The sequence below is a fragment of the Cricetulus griseus genome, chromosome 2 (assembly GCF_003668045.3).
Source record: "Cricetulus griseus strain 17A/GY chromosome 2, alternate assembly CriGri-PICRH-1.0, whole genome shotgun sequence".
NCBI classification, from domain to species: Eukaryota; Metazoa; Chordata; class Mammalia; order Rodentia; family Cricetidae; genus Cricetulus; species Cricetulus griseus.
Window position 1 is genome coordinate 4,384,876 of NC_048595.1, and position 14,424 is coordinate 4,399,299.

General features: G+C 50.2%; 1 protein-coding gene across 2 annotated transcripts in view; it reads right to left on the reverse strand.

Moving 5' to 3' along the window:
- The window catches only part of Dnajc11 (DnaJ heat shock protein family (Hsp40) member C11), a 43,283-nt gene that overhangs the window by 8,632 nt on the left and 20,227 nt on the right, over positions 1–14,424 (reverse strand). For both annotated transcript variants that reach the window (XM_027398339.2, XM_027398340.2), the window contains 7 exons: positions 13,105–13,206; positions 6,675–6,803; positions 5,660–5,782; positions 5,089–5,162; positions 2,375–2,564; positions 1,674–1,759; positions 1,226–1,342 (listed from right to left, as the gene is read on the reverse strand). In XM_027398339.2, the coding sequence (XP_027254140.1) occupies positions 1,226–1,342; positions 1,674–1,759; positions 2,375–2,564; positions 5,089–5,162; positions 5,660–5,782; positions 6,675–6,803; positions 13,105–13,206 (821 nt within the window). The remainder of the gene's footprint in view (positions 1–1,225; positions 1,343–1,673; positions 1,760–2,374; positions 2,565–5,088; positions 5,163–5,659; positions 5,783–6,674; positions 6,804–13,104; positions 13,207–14,424) is intronic.

Sequence of the window (14,424 nt, forward strand, 5' to 3'; positions counted from 1 at the left end):
TGCCATCCCTAAGGAACTGTTCACATTTTTCTTTTTCTTGGACAAGATCTTTCATTGGCCTGGAAGTTGGCTAGCAGTCTAGGGTGGGCTGGCCAGTAAATCCCAGGAATCTGCCTGTCTCTATCTTCCAGCCTGGCACTGAAGCATAGGCCAAAACCACACTGAACTTTTCGATATGGGTTCTGGAGTCAAATGCAAGCCCTCCTTGCAAGCACTTTACTGACAGTCATCTTCCAGTCCCAGGCCTCTGACTGCCATGCCCAGAGACTTTAAATACCACTAGCTTCTTATCACTGCGCCAACACAGCTGCTGCACTGCACTGTCCTGCATCTGAGCAACTCTTCCTCCCTCACTTCTGATCCAGGGTGGCGTAAGTCCATACATGTGCGACCCATGGATACAGAGGGGACACTGCACATAAGCTAGAGATTTAGGAAGCGGGCCAAGATGGGCCCTTGAAGTGAGGACACTGGAAATACAGTATAGCTGCTGTCCCTTGGGAGTCCTGGGGCACAGGTTCTAGGACTCCATCCAGATACCAAAACCTGTGGATGCCGGAACCAAAAACATGGGAAACCTGTAGATGATGGCACTAAAAACACGGGCAAGACTGGGCCACTTGTGGAAGAACCCGTACAGACCAGGACTGTGCCCCACAGAGCTGTCTCCGGTAGACAGGAAGAGACAGTCAGGAGCTCCAGGCTGCTGTCCAAGAGTCTCAGCACAGGAGTGAAGGGTGGGATGGACAGGCAGAAGCCATCGATGCCAAGGCAGAGAGGATGGACAGCTGTCCACTGCTGGGAAGGAAGATGCCTAGAGGGTAGAAGGCTCCCTCCACACAGAAACGTGAGCAGAGCCAGAAGCCAGATGTCCCCTGTCTGAAATCCCCATACTGAGGTAACGGAAAACTGAACCCCAGATGTGAGTTTCAGGGTAGCCGTGGGTGTGTGAGACCACACCTTATACATACATCACAATCCCAAGCAGCTCAGACAGCACTTCTGAAGAACGGGCAGTGTGGAGAAGAGGGTGCCTGTTGACACTGTGTGGGTACAGGCCTCTGGAGCCCAGTGACAACACACTCCCAGGGAAGGAGGGGGGGCAGAACCCAGGCCTCCACCAACTCATTGCTGGGTTTACTCTCTCCCTGGCCTCTGCTCACGCAGCGGCACACAGAGGAATTCAATCTCACTCTCTGGTTGGCAAGAGTCAGGCTCCACTTACTTGACTTTGAGAGACACACCCTGCGGGACACCAATGCTCACAGCAGCACCCAAGACACTGTGTCGGGAGATCTTTCTCTCAGCTCCATACTCCACTATTGTCCCAAAGAAGCCTGCCCTGTGGGGAGATCACAGCTGCTGACAACACGCTTGTCTTGCCCACCAGCCACACAGAAGCCGCTTGAAAACAGCTCAGCCTCTATGCCCCGCCCCTCCATGGGAGCGGATGCCGTGATGCTCCTAGGGGTACCAGCAGCTCTGGAACACCCTGGGGTTCTCTAGCAGCAGAGGCTCTCAAGGCTGGCTACAAAGCAGTGAATCCCACCACCCGGCAAGGGGCCCTCAGGAAGCATGACAAGACTGATGACGACACACAGTGCCCACCACAGCTCCACCCTGAGGGCCCTCCACAGAGCTGGCTCACCTCTGTGCCAGAAGACCGGACTTACTTGAGGGACCCTTTCACGCGCGTCTGGTCATCATCCTGAAACTTGTGCTGATAGCTGATCAGTGCGAAGGAGTGAGGGATTCCCAGCTGAGGAGAGGTGAAAGGGCGCTGCTTCAGCTCCACCATCCTGCAAGATGATGCCTAGCTGCCTACAGCTGCCGGGCATCTGCCTGCAGGGAGCTTCATCGGGCAGGTGTGTACACATGTACCAGCAGCTAGCACAGCCACTACTGTGTAATGACACACTGAGAGGTGACAGCAACCTGCCATCGTGTGAACCTCGCACAAAGTAAGTTCCTGAGACAGCACTGGGTGACATGGTCTTACTATGAAATCCACCATCGACAGGCATGCCATGAAGCACACGTCTATAAAATATTGAGATTTCTAATGAAAAGTACAGTTTACTAGCCTCTCAGGAAAACCAGAAACTGCTGGTAATGCTGAGGAATAACACAGGAGCAGCCACTCTCAAGAGATCTGCTTCCCACCAGCTTCTACCTCTCTGCCTGGTCACAGCACCTGAGGGAGAGCACTGTTCTGATATAAGGACATGAGAACATACTCCCTTCCTTTCAGATGATCTGAACCAGTCACCTGGGTAACTGAGAGGCCAAAGCCACTGCTGCGTGTACCCAGAGCAGCCCCACAGGGTGTAGGGTTGAAATGAGACACGCACCTCGAGACACACCCTCTACTCACCTGCAAGGCCACAGTGAAGTGACAAGTCTTGGTGTCGCGGACGATGCTGGTGTTCATGGCTGACTGGATGCCCCACCGCCACTGCAGGTAGCCCACGGTGTTCTTGTCCAGGTTCCGAGCTAGGACAGTGGTAAGGCCAGGCCGGATTCCACGGGATGAAAACTGCAGAGCACAGTTTGTCGTCACAAAGCTGGGGGGACACAGACAGAAAGGGACAGGTGACACAGGCTCTTAGCTGTTCTATCGTGTCCTCTTGCCAGGCCAAGATTCACTTCAAAATCTCCAGGCCAGCTCTTAGCAAGGAAAGCAGCAGAGCAAGGGAGGAGAAAGGGAAAGCCTGTCTTTCTAGGATCCTCCCTGGAGACCCCTACTCCCCACCAACAGAAGGCAATCCTGGTGATATTTCAAACACCTCAGGACAATAGATGGCCCCCAAACTCTGCCGAATGCTGAAGTCACCTGGCTGATCTGCAGCCACTGAGAGCAAGCATCAATGTTAGGCATCTGGTCTCTTCAGCACAGGCTTGGAGCATGAACAGCCAGCCTCCCAAGTGTATCAACTTGCATGAAAGAGTAGAGCACCTACCTCAAGCACATGGCAGACAAGTCAGAAGTCCTGGGTGGAGCCCCAGTCGAGTATGCATACACACACGTACACACGTATGCACACACCCCCATCCAAAAGATTTTATTCTGTATGTATGAATGTTTTCTCTACATTCAGGTCTGTGTGCCATGTGTGGGGTCAATCCCCTGGAACGGGGTCACAGGTGCTTGGGAGCTGGTACATAGGCGAGGAGTCAAACCCAGATCCTCCACAAGAGCTCTTAAATGCTGAGCTCTCTCTCTAGCCCTTATTAATTTTTAAAAACTGCCCAGGGATCCTGATGTCCACCCTGCTGTTGACTACTTAACTGAAATGACAGAAAACCAGCTTTCTAGGAAGGGCTCTGAAGTCGACTTCCAGGAAGAGCAGCCCCACCTTCTAGGTAACATGTATTTTGCCAGTACAGCCGAAGGAGGCTGACAAATAACTGGTGTCCTTAGGATACAGCCTCGACACTCACCGTGTTGTCTAGTCATTTCTTCCTTGACTTTCTAAGCTCTGGATTAAGGTAACCATGACATACAAACTTTTTGTTTGTTTGTTTGTTTGCTTTTTTTAGGCAGGGTTTCTCTATGTAGTTCTGGCTGTCCTAGAACTCACTCTGTAGACCAGGCTGGCCTCAAACTCAGAGATCCTCCTGCCTCTGCCTCCCAAGTGCTGGGGTTAAAGGCGTGTGTCCACCACCACCTGGCTAACACACTAACTTTTAATCAGTATTACTTTATACTCCCAGGAGCTTCCCTCAGCCCTATGAATACAAAGAACCAATTCCTCAGTTTCCACAAGACCTAGCCTAAAGTCCCTCATCTGTCTGAAACTCAGTCATGACAGAGAAAAAGCTACACCTTTTCCTGCTTCACCTACATGAGTTAGGGGAGCCAGCAGACAGAATATTGTCACTAGAGTTCCAAGAGAAAGTGCAGAGAAGCTGAAAAAAAGAGAGGGATGAGACCCCAGGCTCTGTCCCAAAGGGAGGGGATCAGCAAATAAGCAAGGCAGACACTGGACAGAGAGGGAGACCATTTCACAGGGCCGTTTGCTCTGGGGGCCAGGGTCTCACGGAGGCCAGAGGTTGGCCTCTGATGGACTATGCAGCAAAGGTTGGCTTTGAACTCCTGACACTCCTGCTTCTACCCCTCAAACGATGGGATTACAACCATGCTTGCCTTTTCTGTTTTCTTTTGGAGACAGGGTCTTATTATATTGTCCATACCACTCTCGACTTTGTAATACTTCTGTACCAGCTTGCAGAGCAGTGGAGATAGGAGGCACACACCACTAAGCCTGGCTTTACCCAGCAACTTTCTGTTTGTTCTGACACAAAAGCTTCTGTATGCTAGGATGGCCTCAAACTCTCCACAAGTAGCTGGGCATGACCCTCAATTTCTCATCTCCTGGCCTCTACCTATCTCGGCATCACCACACACCTGGTTTTACATGGCCACTTCAGGGCTGAGCTTGGACTTGGCCATGGGGTAGGGTGCTCTGGAATGAGACATGGCTGATTTGGATGGACAGACTCTCTGGCTGGCCTGAATGTCCTCTGTAGACCAGGCTGGCCTCAAATTCACAGAGACCCATCTGCCTCTGGCTCCCAGGTGTGCGCCACCACACATGGCCTCTCTGTCCTGATTATACATGTGATGTGACCAGTTCCCTCAGGGTCCTGCTGCTGTGACTCCCCGCTGCAATGACTATCATCTGGAACTGTTTCCTCTAAGTTGCTTTTGGCAGGGTATTCTCTGTTACACTAGCTGGGAAGGAAACTAGGACTGAAGCCTGGAGGATGTGTCATCACTGTGGCTGCAGAGATGTTAACTCTGTTGTGGCCAAGTCCACCCAACCACCAGTAGTCCCAAGGCTCTGGGAAAGCCAGCAAGACATCCACAAATCCAGCTTCACAGGACTGTAAGGCAAATGGTCCCAAGCTGGAAAGCTGCTCAGTACAGAACAAAGTCTGGTGGGGCTGGGCCCTGCTTCCCAATGCAGAGCTGCAGGCTGGCCACAGCACTCGCCCGACTGTGCTCACACAGCACAAGTAACTTCAAATGTCCACAATCACAGGGATTCACAGGCTCCACCACAAGGAGCTATTGAGTGTATTTACCATCTTGGTGTGAGATTACGGAACAGCTTGAGACCAAATAAAGGCCCCTGGAGGTCTCCGGCCCCAAACTCCAACTGTTTGGAAAAACAAACAGAGAAAGTATTACTGGCGGTCTTTCTCCAGCAGCAACCAAGGGCCAGGCTCTCAGCAGGGGATTGGCAAATTCCTAGAATCTCAGCATCACCTCTGCCCCTGCTTCACAGGAGTCCAGACTGCAGATAGGGACTCCGGATCCTGAGTTCTGGCCTCCCTGGACTCAGGTGGGAGGGAGGAGACTGGTGGTCCACACCCCTTCCCACCATAGTGCTGCCACCTGCTGCATGCCAAGGGCGGCAGAGCACTCCTCACCACCCCCTGCATTGCTGCCCTCTCTGATAGGAAGGTCTCCTGTCAGGATGGTGGTTTGGGCCTTGGGCTCTGACGTGGAAGCCATCACCCCTTCCTGGCGGCCTCACCGATTACTAGCCCAGGTGACTTTCAAGCAGCATCGCCCTCAGGCAGTGAGGGTTAGCTTGTCGTGTGACCCTTCAATAACGGGACCACGCAGGGACCAGAATCCAGCTGCTCTTACCTCTCCCCATCCCTTTGCAGACGTGACTCGTCGGAGTGCAAAGTTAATGGAACCGCCGCCATTGCCATTCTGGGTGGAGAGACTTCCAGACAGGATGGCTGTGTCTGTAGCTGTCAGAGGTGCCTACGAGAGGATAGCCACTAGTAGCAAGTAATGAGGACACACCTTAAGTCTGAGACACAGGTCACCTGGCAGTTCAGGACACAGACACAAACAGCTTCCTCCATGGCTGGCTCTCCCCTCACTTTACGTCAGTGGCATGTGGCCATGAAATTAGTTTATTTTACAGAATTTTTTTTTTTTTTTTTTTTTTTTTTGTGAGGGTCTCACTATGTAGCTCTGGCTGTGGGGTACACAGATGAGCCTAGCCTCCTTGTGGGGTGATGCAGGATCCTGCCTCTGTCTCCTGAGTGGTGGTATGTGCCATATGCCTGGCCATATGCATTTATGTATGCATGTCTATGGTACTGGGGATCAAGCCATGGCCTGTGAGTGTCAGGCAGATAGTCTACCTACTGAATCACCAGACCTCTTGAGCTGCAGCAATTTCAAGGGGAGAATCTCTGAAACCTGCCCCTATTGCATCCAGGGACAAGAGGGTGGTGTTCAAATTCCCTGGCTTAGGACCACAGCTGAGACTGTCTTCCAGTCAAGTACTTAGAACTGAGACTCGCTTTGAGAATTATCTGCCAGCCAGGGCTGCCTTCTTTCCTAAATCACCATGACCTTGGCCATCTACGCTTACACCATTAGCCCTCCTAATAGGCAAGACCTGGGACCTTGGGAGTTGAGTGCCAGCACTCAACTGCCTGTGTGTGTGGGCAGAGCAGTAACAAACAAGGCCAAATGGAGCATGCTCTCTCACCCCCCTCCCCAACTCTCTGTGGCTAATTGCAGCCTTTCTTCATAAATAAAGATGAGGAGAAGCCCTGAGCCGACTCCCATCCAGCTGCTCCGGCACTGCGCCTCATTACCTCAGGCCCGGGCTGTAGCGGGAGAGGAGTCAGTGCATTACCTCAATGGACTGGGATATGTGCATTTTATTAATCTCAATCTGTGGAAAGCCACCGCCGGACACGTCTTCATAGTCTTCATCATAGCGATCAAAAAGGTCAGTGGCATCCACTCCAACGCTGATGGTTCCCTGGGGCAGAAAAACATGCAGTCAGCACCAAGTGCTGGTGTCTGTGGAATGACAACGGTGAAGCAGAGTGCTCAGGCATCTGACCTCACAGAAGCACGGTGCTCCATGAAGCCCATGAAGCATGAATGTCACAGTTCACACGGAAAGCTTTGGAATGCAGAGGGAGCAGGCACCAGAGGTGAGAGGAGGGAGAGAGAAGCATACGACTTGAGGACCCTGGCGACATCACCCAGACACCAGCCAAGTAGACTAAGCACCCTTTTCTTCAAAACCACCACAATTCCACAAGACACAAGAGTGCCCTCCAGACCAAGAAGCGGGTACATGGTGTGCACACATGGGGCCCTCATGGTTCTGCCTTTGAAAAGCTGAGCAACAGAAGACAGCATGTTCACAAGAAATACTAAGCTAGCCTGGTGTTGGTGGCTCACACCTTTGATCCCATCACTACGGAGGCAGAGGCAGAGGGATCTCTGTGAGTTCAAGACCAGCCTGGTCTACAGAGTGAGTTCAGGACAGGCTCCAAAGCTACACAGAGAAATCCTGTCTTGAAAAGCAAAAACAAAACAAAAAAAAAAACAAAAACAAAAACAACAAAAAAAAAACCAAAACAAACCCCCCCCCCAAAAAAAACCCAAAACAAAACAAGAAATAATAAGCTAAAATTTTGCTGCCTGTCTTCGTTAGGGTTACTATAGCTGTAATGAAACACCATGACCAAAAGCAAGTGGGGAAAGGGTTTATTTGGCTTACAGTTCCATATTCATAGTCCATCACTGAAGAAAGTCATGACAGGAACTCAAACAGGGTGGGGGCCTGGAGGTAGGAGCAGACGCAGAGCTCATAGAGGGTGCTGCTTACTGGCCCGCTCAGCCTGCTTTCCTCCAGCACCCAGGACCACCAGTCCAGACATGACCCCTATCACAATGGGTTGCACCATCCCATATCACCCACTAATCAAGAAAGCACTCGGCAGCCTTGCCTATAGCCCCATTGCATGGAGTTCCCTCCTCAGACGACTCTAGCCTGTCTGTCAAGTTAACATCAAATTAGCCAGCACACTGATAAAAACCCTTCACAGAAAACAATGTTTATCATTTTTCAAAGTTCTAAGACTTTTCTCATGTGTACATGTATGTATCTTAATCAAATGTGTATGTGTGTACACACTGCAATACACAATTTTTTTTTGTTTGTTTTTTGTTGTTTGTTTTCGAGACAGGGTTTCTCTGTGTATACTGTCACTCGCTCTGGAGATCAGGCTGGCCTCGAACTCACAGAGATCCACCTGCCTCTGCCTCCCAAGTGTTGGGATTAAAGGGGTGTGCCACCAACACCTGGCACAAAAATCAAGGTAGGGACTCACTTTGTGGCCCAGGCTGACCTAAAATTCACTATGTACACTGGCATTGAACTTGAAGCAATACTCCCACCTCTGCTTCTCAGGTGCTAGGATTACAGATCACCGATGGACCAGCCTGACTCCATTTTACAATTAAAAGCCATCTTGTTACAAATCCAAAATAGGTTCATTTTTGTTGTAAAACTTGGGTTTGACTGTGTCTTGACACATTTTCTGGAATTTGACATGTTCCACACCCTCCACCCCAACCTCGACCCTGATAAGACGTTCTGCCAAATAATTTTGAAATGTTCGGCCATCCTCCTATATAACCAAAATTCCTCTGGTTCAACCCCGAAACTTGAAGCTCCCCCCAGTCTTGCAAGTTTTTTTTTGTGGGGGGGCAATAAAAACTTCACCTTTCCCTGTGTTCGATGCTATTTCTGAAAACCCCACTTTAGGGAGCCAGTAGTCTGGCAGAAAATAAAGCTTGCATAATTTGACCCAAGAACTGGGGTAATGGTCTTTCCTCTCGTTTGGGGTTAACGAGTCATCACTCCAGCTATGCAAACCCCCTTCCTGCAGGGTACCTGAGACAGAATCTCAGGATGCTTAGTCTGCCTCAAATTCTTTATGTAGCTGAGGATGACCTTGAACCCCCAATCTTCCTGGAATTAGGGGTGTTCTGCGGCACCTGTATGATTCAATGTTTTGACAGATGGACACATTCCTTAAACCATCGTCAAAATAAGAAGCAACCCAGTGTCCCCAAGAAGGGGGAGATGTGCAGGCGGAGACTCATGACAGACACGAGTGATGGCTTCAGGGACACAACCACATCCCCAGGCGCTAAGGCAGGAGTACCCTTTGAGCACAGATGGTCAAGATAGCTTAGGCAATACAGCAAGTACCTGCCCCCTGGTCCATCCCTAGCTCTGTGCTTTGAAAGTGGGGCCTAGTGAGACCTGATTCCTCTCTCTCTTCCTGGCTGCCAGATTTGCTGCTACAGGCCCCCAAAGCAGCTTCCACAACCAACCCAGGAAAGAAAAAATCTGTTCCCTTTTTTTTTTTTTTTTTTTTGGAGACAGGGTTCTGCTGATTTGAATGGCAGACAAGCAGTTGCAGAGGGCATGCTAAACCCAGGTTCACATTGTTTTTGTTGGCTTAGCCATCAGCCAAGATTTTCCACAAAGTATCACCATCAGCAACAGTTGCCTTGAATTAAGATTCTAGAATAGGGGCTGGTGAGATGGCCTCCTGGGTAATGGACACACCCGCTGCCAAGCCCAACTACCTGAGTTCAACTCCAGAACCCACTGGAGCAAATGATCCTGATTTTCACACACATGCACCACATCCCTTCTAATAAAACTGGAATTAACTGGGGGTGGGGGAGATGACGACACACACACACGGACAGATGGACAGCAGAGTGAGTCTGACAGGTCACGCTCACCTCTTCATTAGTGGAATCTGTCAATGTCTCTCCCGCCTAACAGGCAGGGTGCTGGAATGCCTAGCGAGGCCCCCACTCTTCTCCTATCCACATTGTCTCTTTGCTTTAAAAAAGGTATTCATTTATTTCCCTGTGTGCCCATGCACGTGCATGCACCTGGTTTCTACATGGAGAGCCCAAAAGAGGGCAGCAGGTGTCCTCTACACCTATTCCTTTGACGCAGGGTCTCTCCCAAAGCCTAGCACTGCATTTTTCTTGGTTAGACTGGAGGCCAGCAAACCTCAATGGTCCTCCTGTTGCTGCCCTCATCAGAGTTGGGGTTATAGGAATGTTCAGGTTACTCAGACTGCTATGTGGGTGCTGAGATTTGGAATCCAGTCCTCATGATTTCAAAGTAGTGCTCTTAACCCAAGCCATGTCTTCAGGTTCTCTCCTTCCATCTATTTCAAGATGAAACGAAACCGCCTGCCCTTCCTCAGATGGCCCACACGGTGCTTGCTGGCAAAAGCACTTGGTACAGCTAACTCCTTCCAGGCTCAGGGGCGGTGGGCAGACTTAGATGTGCCTCTGGGTGGCAGGTGACCAGTGTGTTGGCCTGTGGGGTACAGGAAGTTGTCAAGCTATTGTCAGCCACAATCACAGGACAGTGATGGGTAGCGGTGACAGGAGGGAAATGAGGATGGGCTTGCTCTGAGTAGGACCTGCCACAGCGTCTCTGTCATCTGCTGAATGATGTCATCAGTTTTCTGTGAAGGGCTGGAGTACACAATGTTTTTGTGGTTTAGGCCATATGGCTGCTGTCTGCTGTGCTGTGAGAGAGCAGCAGATGACAGCAAGCAACTGACTGTGGCTATGCCCCAAGAAAATTCTGTCCATGAGCCTTGCAGCCTCACTGCACATAATTCTTATACGCCACTAAGCATCAGACCTTTTTTTAAAAATATATTTTTCCAACAGTTTCTTACCTCACATGCCATCAAAAATAAACAAACAGCATTGGCTGTGTTTTGATAGTTCCTGAGAAATATACAGGCTTTTGCTATTTGGTAACGCTCTCTGTCATGACTGTCATAATACATTCTTCAGACAATGATGAAATTAAACTGAATCATTTCCTCAGGAAGATGTACTTACAAGGCCTCTGTCTTCTTTCCCTTTTTCCCAGTAAGTTTGAGGCAAATTCTCTACCCCTCAGCTACACCTCAATACCTCGAGACATTTTTCAAGACAAAGTAAGTTGTTCAGGCTAGCCTTGAACTTCTGATCCTGAGCACCTAGGGCTACACTCCCAAGCTGCCAAACCTGGCTTAGACTAACTTTTAAAATGTCATTTACTATTTTTATTTCTATTGCTATTCTTTTTTTTTTTTTAAATGTTTCTCTTGAAACAGGAAGGTCTCAAGCGTACACAGATCCTCCTCTTTTCTTTCCAAGAGCTGAAATTAGAGGTGCATGAGCCCACACCCCACTATTACTCCCGCTGAGGGAGGGTCTTGATGCTGTCTGGAACAGCTTGGGCATTTGAGCCCTGGCCCCAGCTGGCAGCACTGTTTGAGGAGGCTAGCTAGTGCAGCCTGGTGGGACTCCTGGCTTCCTGCGCCAGCCATGCCCAACCCCTGCTGTCGATGCTTCCTGTCCTCTTTGGACTCTCACCCCTCTGAACCCACAAACCCAGACAAGCTCTGGCCTCTCTAAGGTGCCCTGGTTGGTTACATGGTTTATATAACAGCAAATGACACAGACAGCCGAGAGCAATGGGACACCTGTCTTTTTTTTGCACTGGCCTCAGGACAGCTCTTGTGATGAGAGCAGCCACAGAATCACTGCATTTAGCTGAGACCCAGGACCCAGACTTTACAATCTTAGGGTGGAGCAAACGGGGACGTATCAGCATTTGAAGAGCCTCAGTCTCCCGCAGCCCTTAATTCCAGTCTCGCTGGTGACGGTCTGCACATACAGTAGCCCTTCATCGGACCCATGGCCTAGGAGCAATACAGTACTCTGCTTCTCCAAAGCCCAACTTCTTCATTCGACTAATTCCCAGGCGGGACCAAATGGCTTCTGTCCCTTCTTCCATCACAGTCCCATTTTCAGTTGCAGCCTGCTTCTGCCCCTGAGTACAAGAGACACAAGGGTTCTAACAGCTTCTCCCATCCTGTCCTGCAGCCAAGGGTAGCTGGCTTTTTGACTCTCACCCACTCCCACAGAACAGACTGGAGGCACAATGGTAACTCTGATGGCCGTGCTTTGCCATGGAAACCTAAACAATCACCTTAAACTGTCTATGTATCTAGTGTGTATGTGGAAGTCAAGACAGCTTTGGGAATCAACCCTATCATATGGTCCCTGGGATCAAACTGAAGCTGTCAGGGTTTGGAGGGAGCACATTTACCCCTGAGCTGTCTCTTCAGCCCTATAAAACAATTTCCTAAAAACAAATCTTTAAAAAGTAAGTGAGCAGCCAGATGTGGTAGTGGCTTTAATCCCAGCACTTGGGAGGCAGAGGCAGGTGGATCTCTGTGAGTTCGAGATCAGCCTGGTCTACAGAGTGAGTTCTTTTTTGTTGTTTTTTTTTTTTTGTTTTTCGAGACAGGGTTTCTCTGTGTAGCTTTGGAGCCTACCCTGGCAGTTGCTTTGGAGACCAGGCTGGCCTTGAACTCACAGAAATCCGCCTGCCTCTGCTTCCCGAGTGCTGGGATTAAAGGTGTGCGCCACCAACGCCCGGCTCTAGAGTGAGTTCTAAGACAGGTTCTAAAGCTACAGAGAAACCTTGTCTTGAAAAACAAAACAACAACACAAACAAAACAAACAATCAAAAGAAAAGAAAAACAACGCTGCCTCTTATCACCCTGTACAGTTTCTTCCAACCACATGGCTGAGGGGATGTAGGTACCGCTAGAGGTGATGGGAAGGCTACCAGCTTCTTATCATGACAGGACAGGCTGTAACGGCAGGGCCATCCAGATACACTGACAGCGCCCAGCCTCAACAGCAAACCACACCCACTGAGTACAGTGGGCACCCCAAACCTCATGAGATACACATGAGCTTCCTGGCTGGGGCACAACTCAGAACGACCACCAAACACAGGGAAAGAGACTGACTGGGGTGAAGAAGGCAGAGGCCCACTGCTTGGTGCCAGCTGGATATGCCCTCCAGTCTAACTGCACAGGGGACCACTGCCACAGCGCTTAAGCTGTTAGCTGGGTGTCCTTTCTCACTAACCCTGACTGCCAAGGGCTCAGGAAGTGTAACAGAGGAAAGGTCTCCGAGAACTATGAGCTGTGGCTGTGCAGACCCAGGGGCTCTTTAATTCTTCCCTCCAAGGGTCTAAATGCTTGTCTCTGCTGAGTTATTAGAGATGTCTGTCACACCTCCACAAAAACACCACTCTGAAACAGACAGCAAGGGGTTGCCCTGCCCAGTTTTATATTGTCAGCTGAAGCACACCCAATTATTTCAACCTGGTTTCCCCAGGTCCCTTTTCAGGTGGCGCTGGCTACCTTTGGGTTGGTTCGCTGCTGCAGCCTGCGCTCTTCACGCTCTCTCTGGAGCCTCTCAAACTCCTCTCTGATCTCAGCTGGAGTTCTCTTTCTCTCCACCACCTGTGAATACAAATGAGGGAGATAGATGAGGGCTCAGGACACCACGAGAGCTGGACTCTTGTTTGACATGCACATGATAGATAGCCAGGGCCAGTTAGGAAGCCTCTAGGCTCTAAAAGGTACGGATGCAGTGCATAGACCTTCCTACCAACCCTGTGAGGAAAGCTGGCTTCTGGGCGCTCCAGATAAAAACTGATATTCTTTATTTTAGTAATCCCGCAGAGGCTGCAGGAACTTTAAAGAAAATCCTATAATTCAAATTTTCTAATGAGAAATCAACTGTCAATGAGGTACACTGTGGGACTACAAAACTTGGCATCTCTAGTCACGTGAGGGATGGACAGGTGCCTAAGATAGTGGGCCTGTCCTCTCACGACATGAGGCTCAGCCCTGAGCTGCCAGTGATGCTGTAGAATCTCAGGGCCAGCAACACTGGAGGGTCAGACAGCAGAACACACACACAAAAGTCTCAGGTACACCATGAGATCAAGTCGGTAAGAAACGAGCACTCTAGCACGGCCGTTCTTAGACTTAGTGTGGAAAGGAGGGCAAGGCCACTGTGGACATCAGTCACCTCTGAGGACACTGGGCCACATGACTTCTCAGGGCCCCGCTTCCAAGTGCACAATGGAGCACGGTGCTCAGCCTGACAAGCGCCGCAGTGAAGAAGAACTGCTGGGTCCTTCCACCTGTGCTCACACTTTGTACAAGTTCCTCCCAGAGCTGATTAGAATCAGAACTAACTGCCAAACTAAAATGGCCGATCCCTCCAGGATGCTGGTGACACTTCCTGGGTGCAGCCATGAGCCTCTGCCATCAGGGATTCACCTGACACTAATCGAGCACAGGAAGCTGGGGTGGTCCAGAGTGAGGGCAGCCCTAGGTGTGGGCATCTAGACCTCTAGCTATGTGCTGGACAACCCCTGCCCTGCACCCCAGGGGTGTGTCACTTGCAGTCTGTGAATCCACGAAACCTAGGTCATCTGGACCCCAGTCACCCAGTCACCCGCCCTGGGCTAGCCAGGAAGACTGACCTCATAAAGAGCTGTGGAATAATCTTTTGTACACTGTGAAGATCTGTCGCTTGGATTGGTTTACTAGAAAGCTGAACTTCCATTAGCTAGGCAGGATTTTCAGGGCAGAGAAGCCAGCCAGACACAGGATGAGTTGGATACACAAAATGGGACAGAGGTGTAAAAGCCACATGGTAGCAAGCAG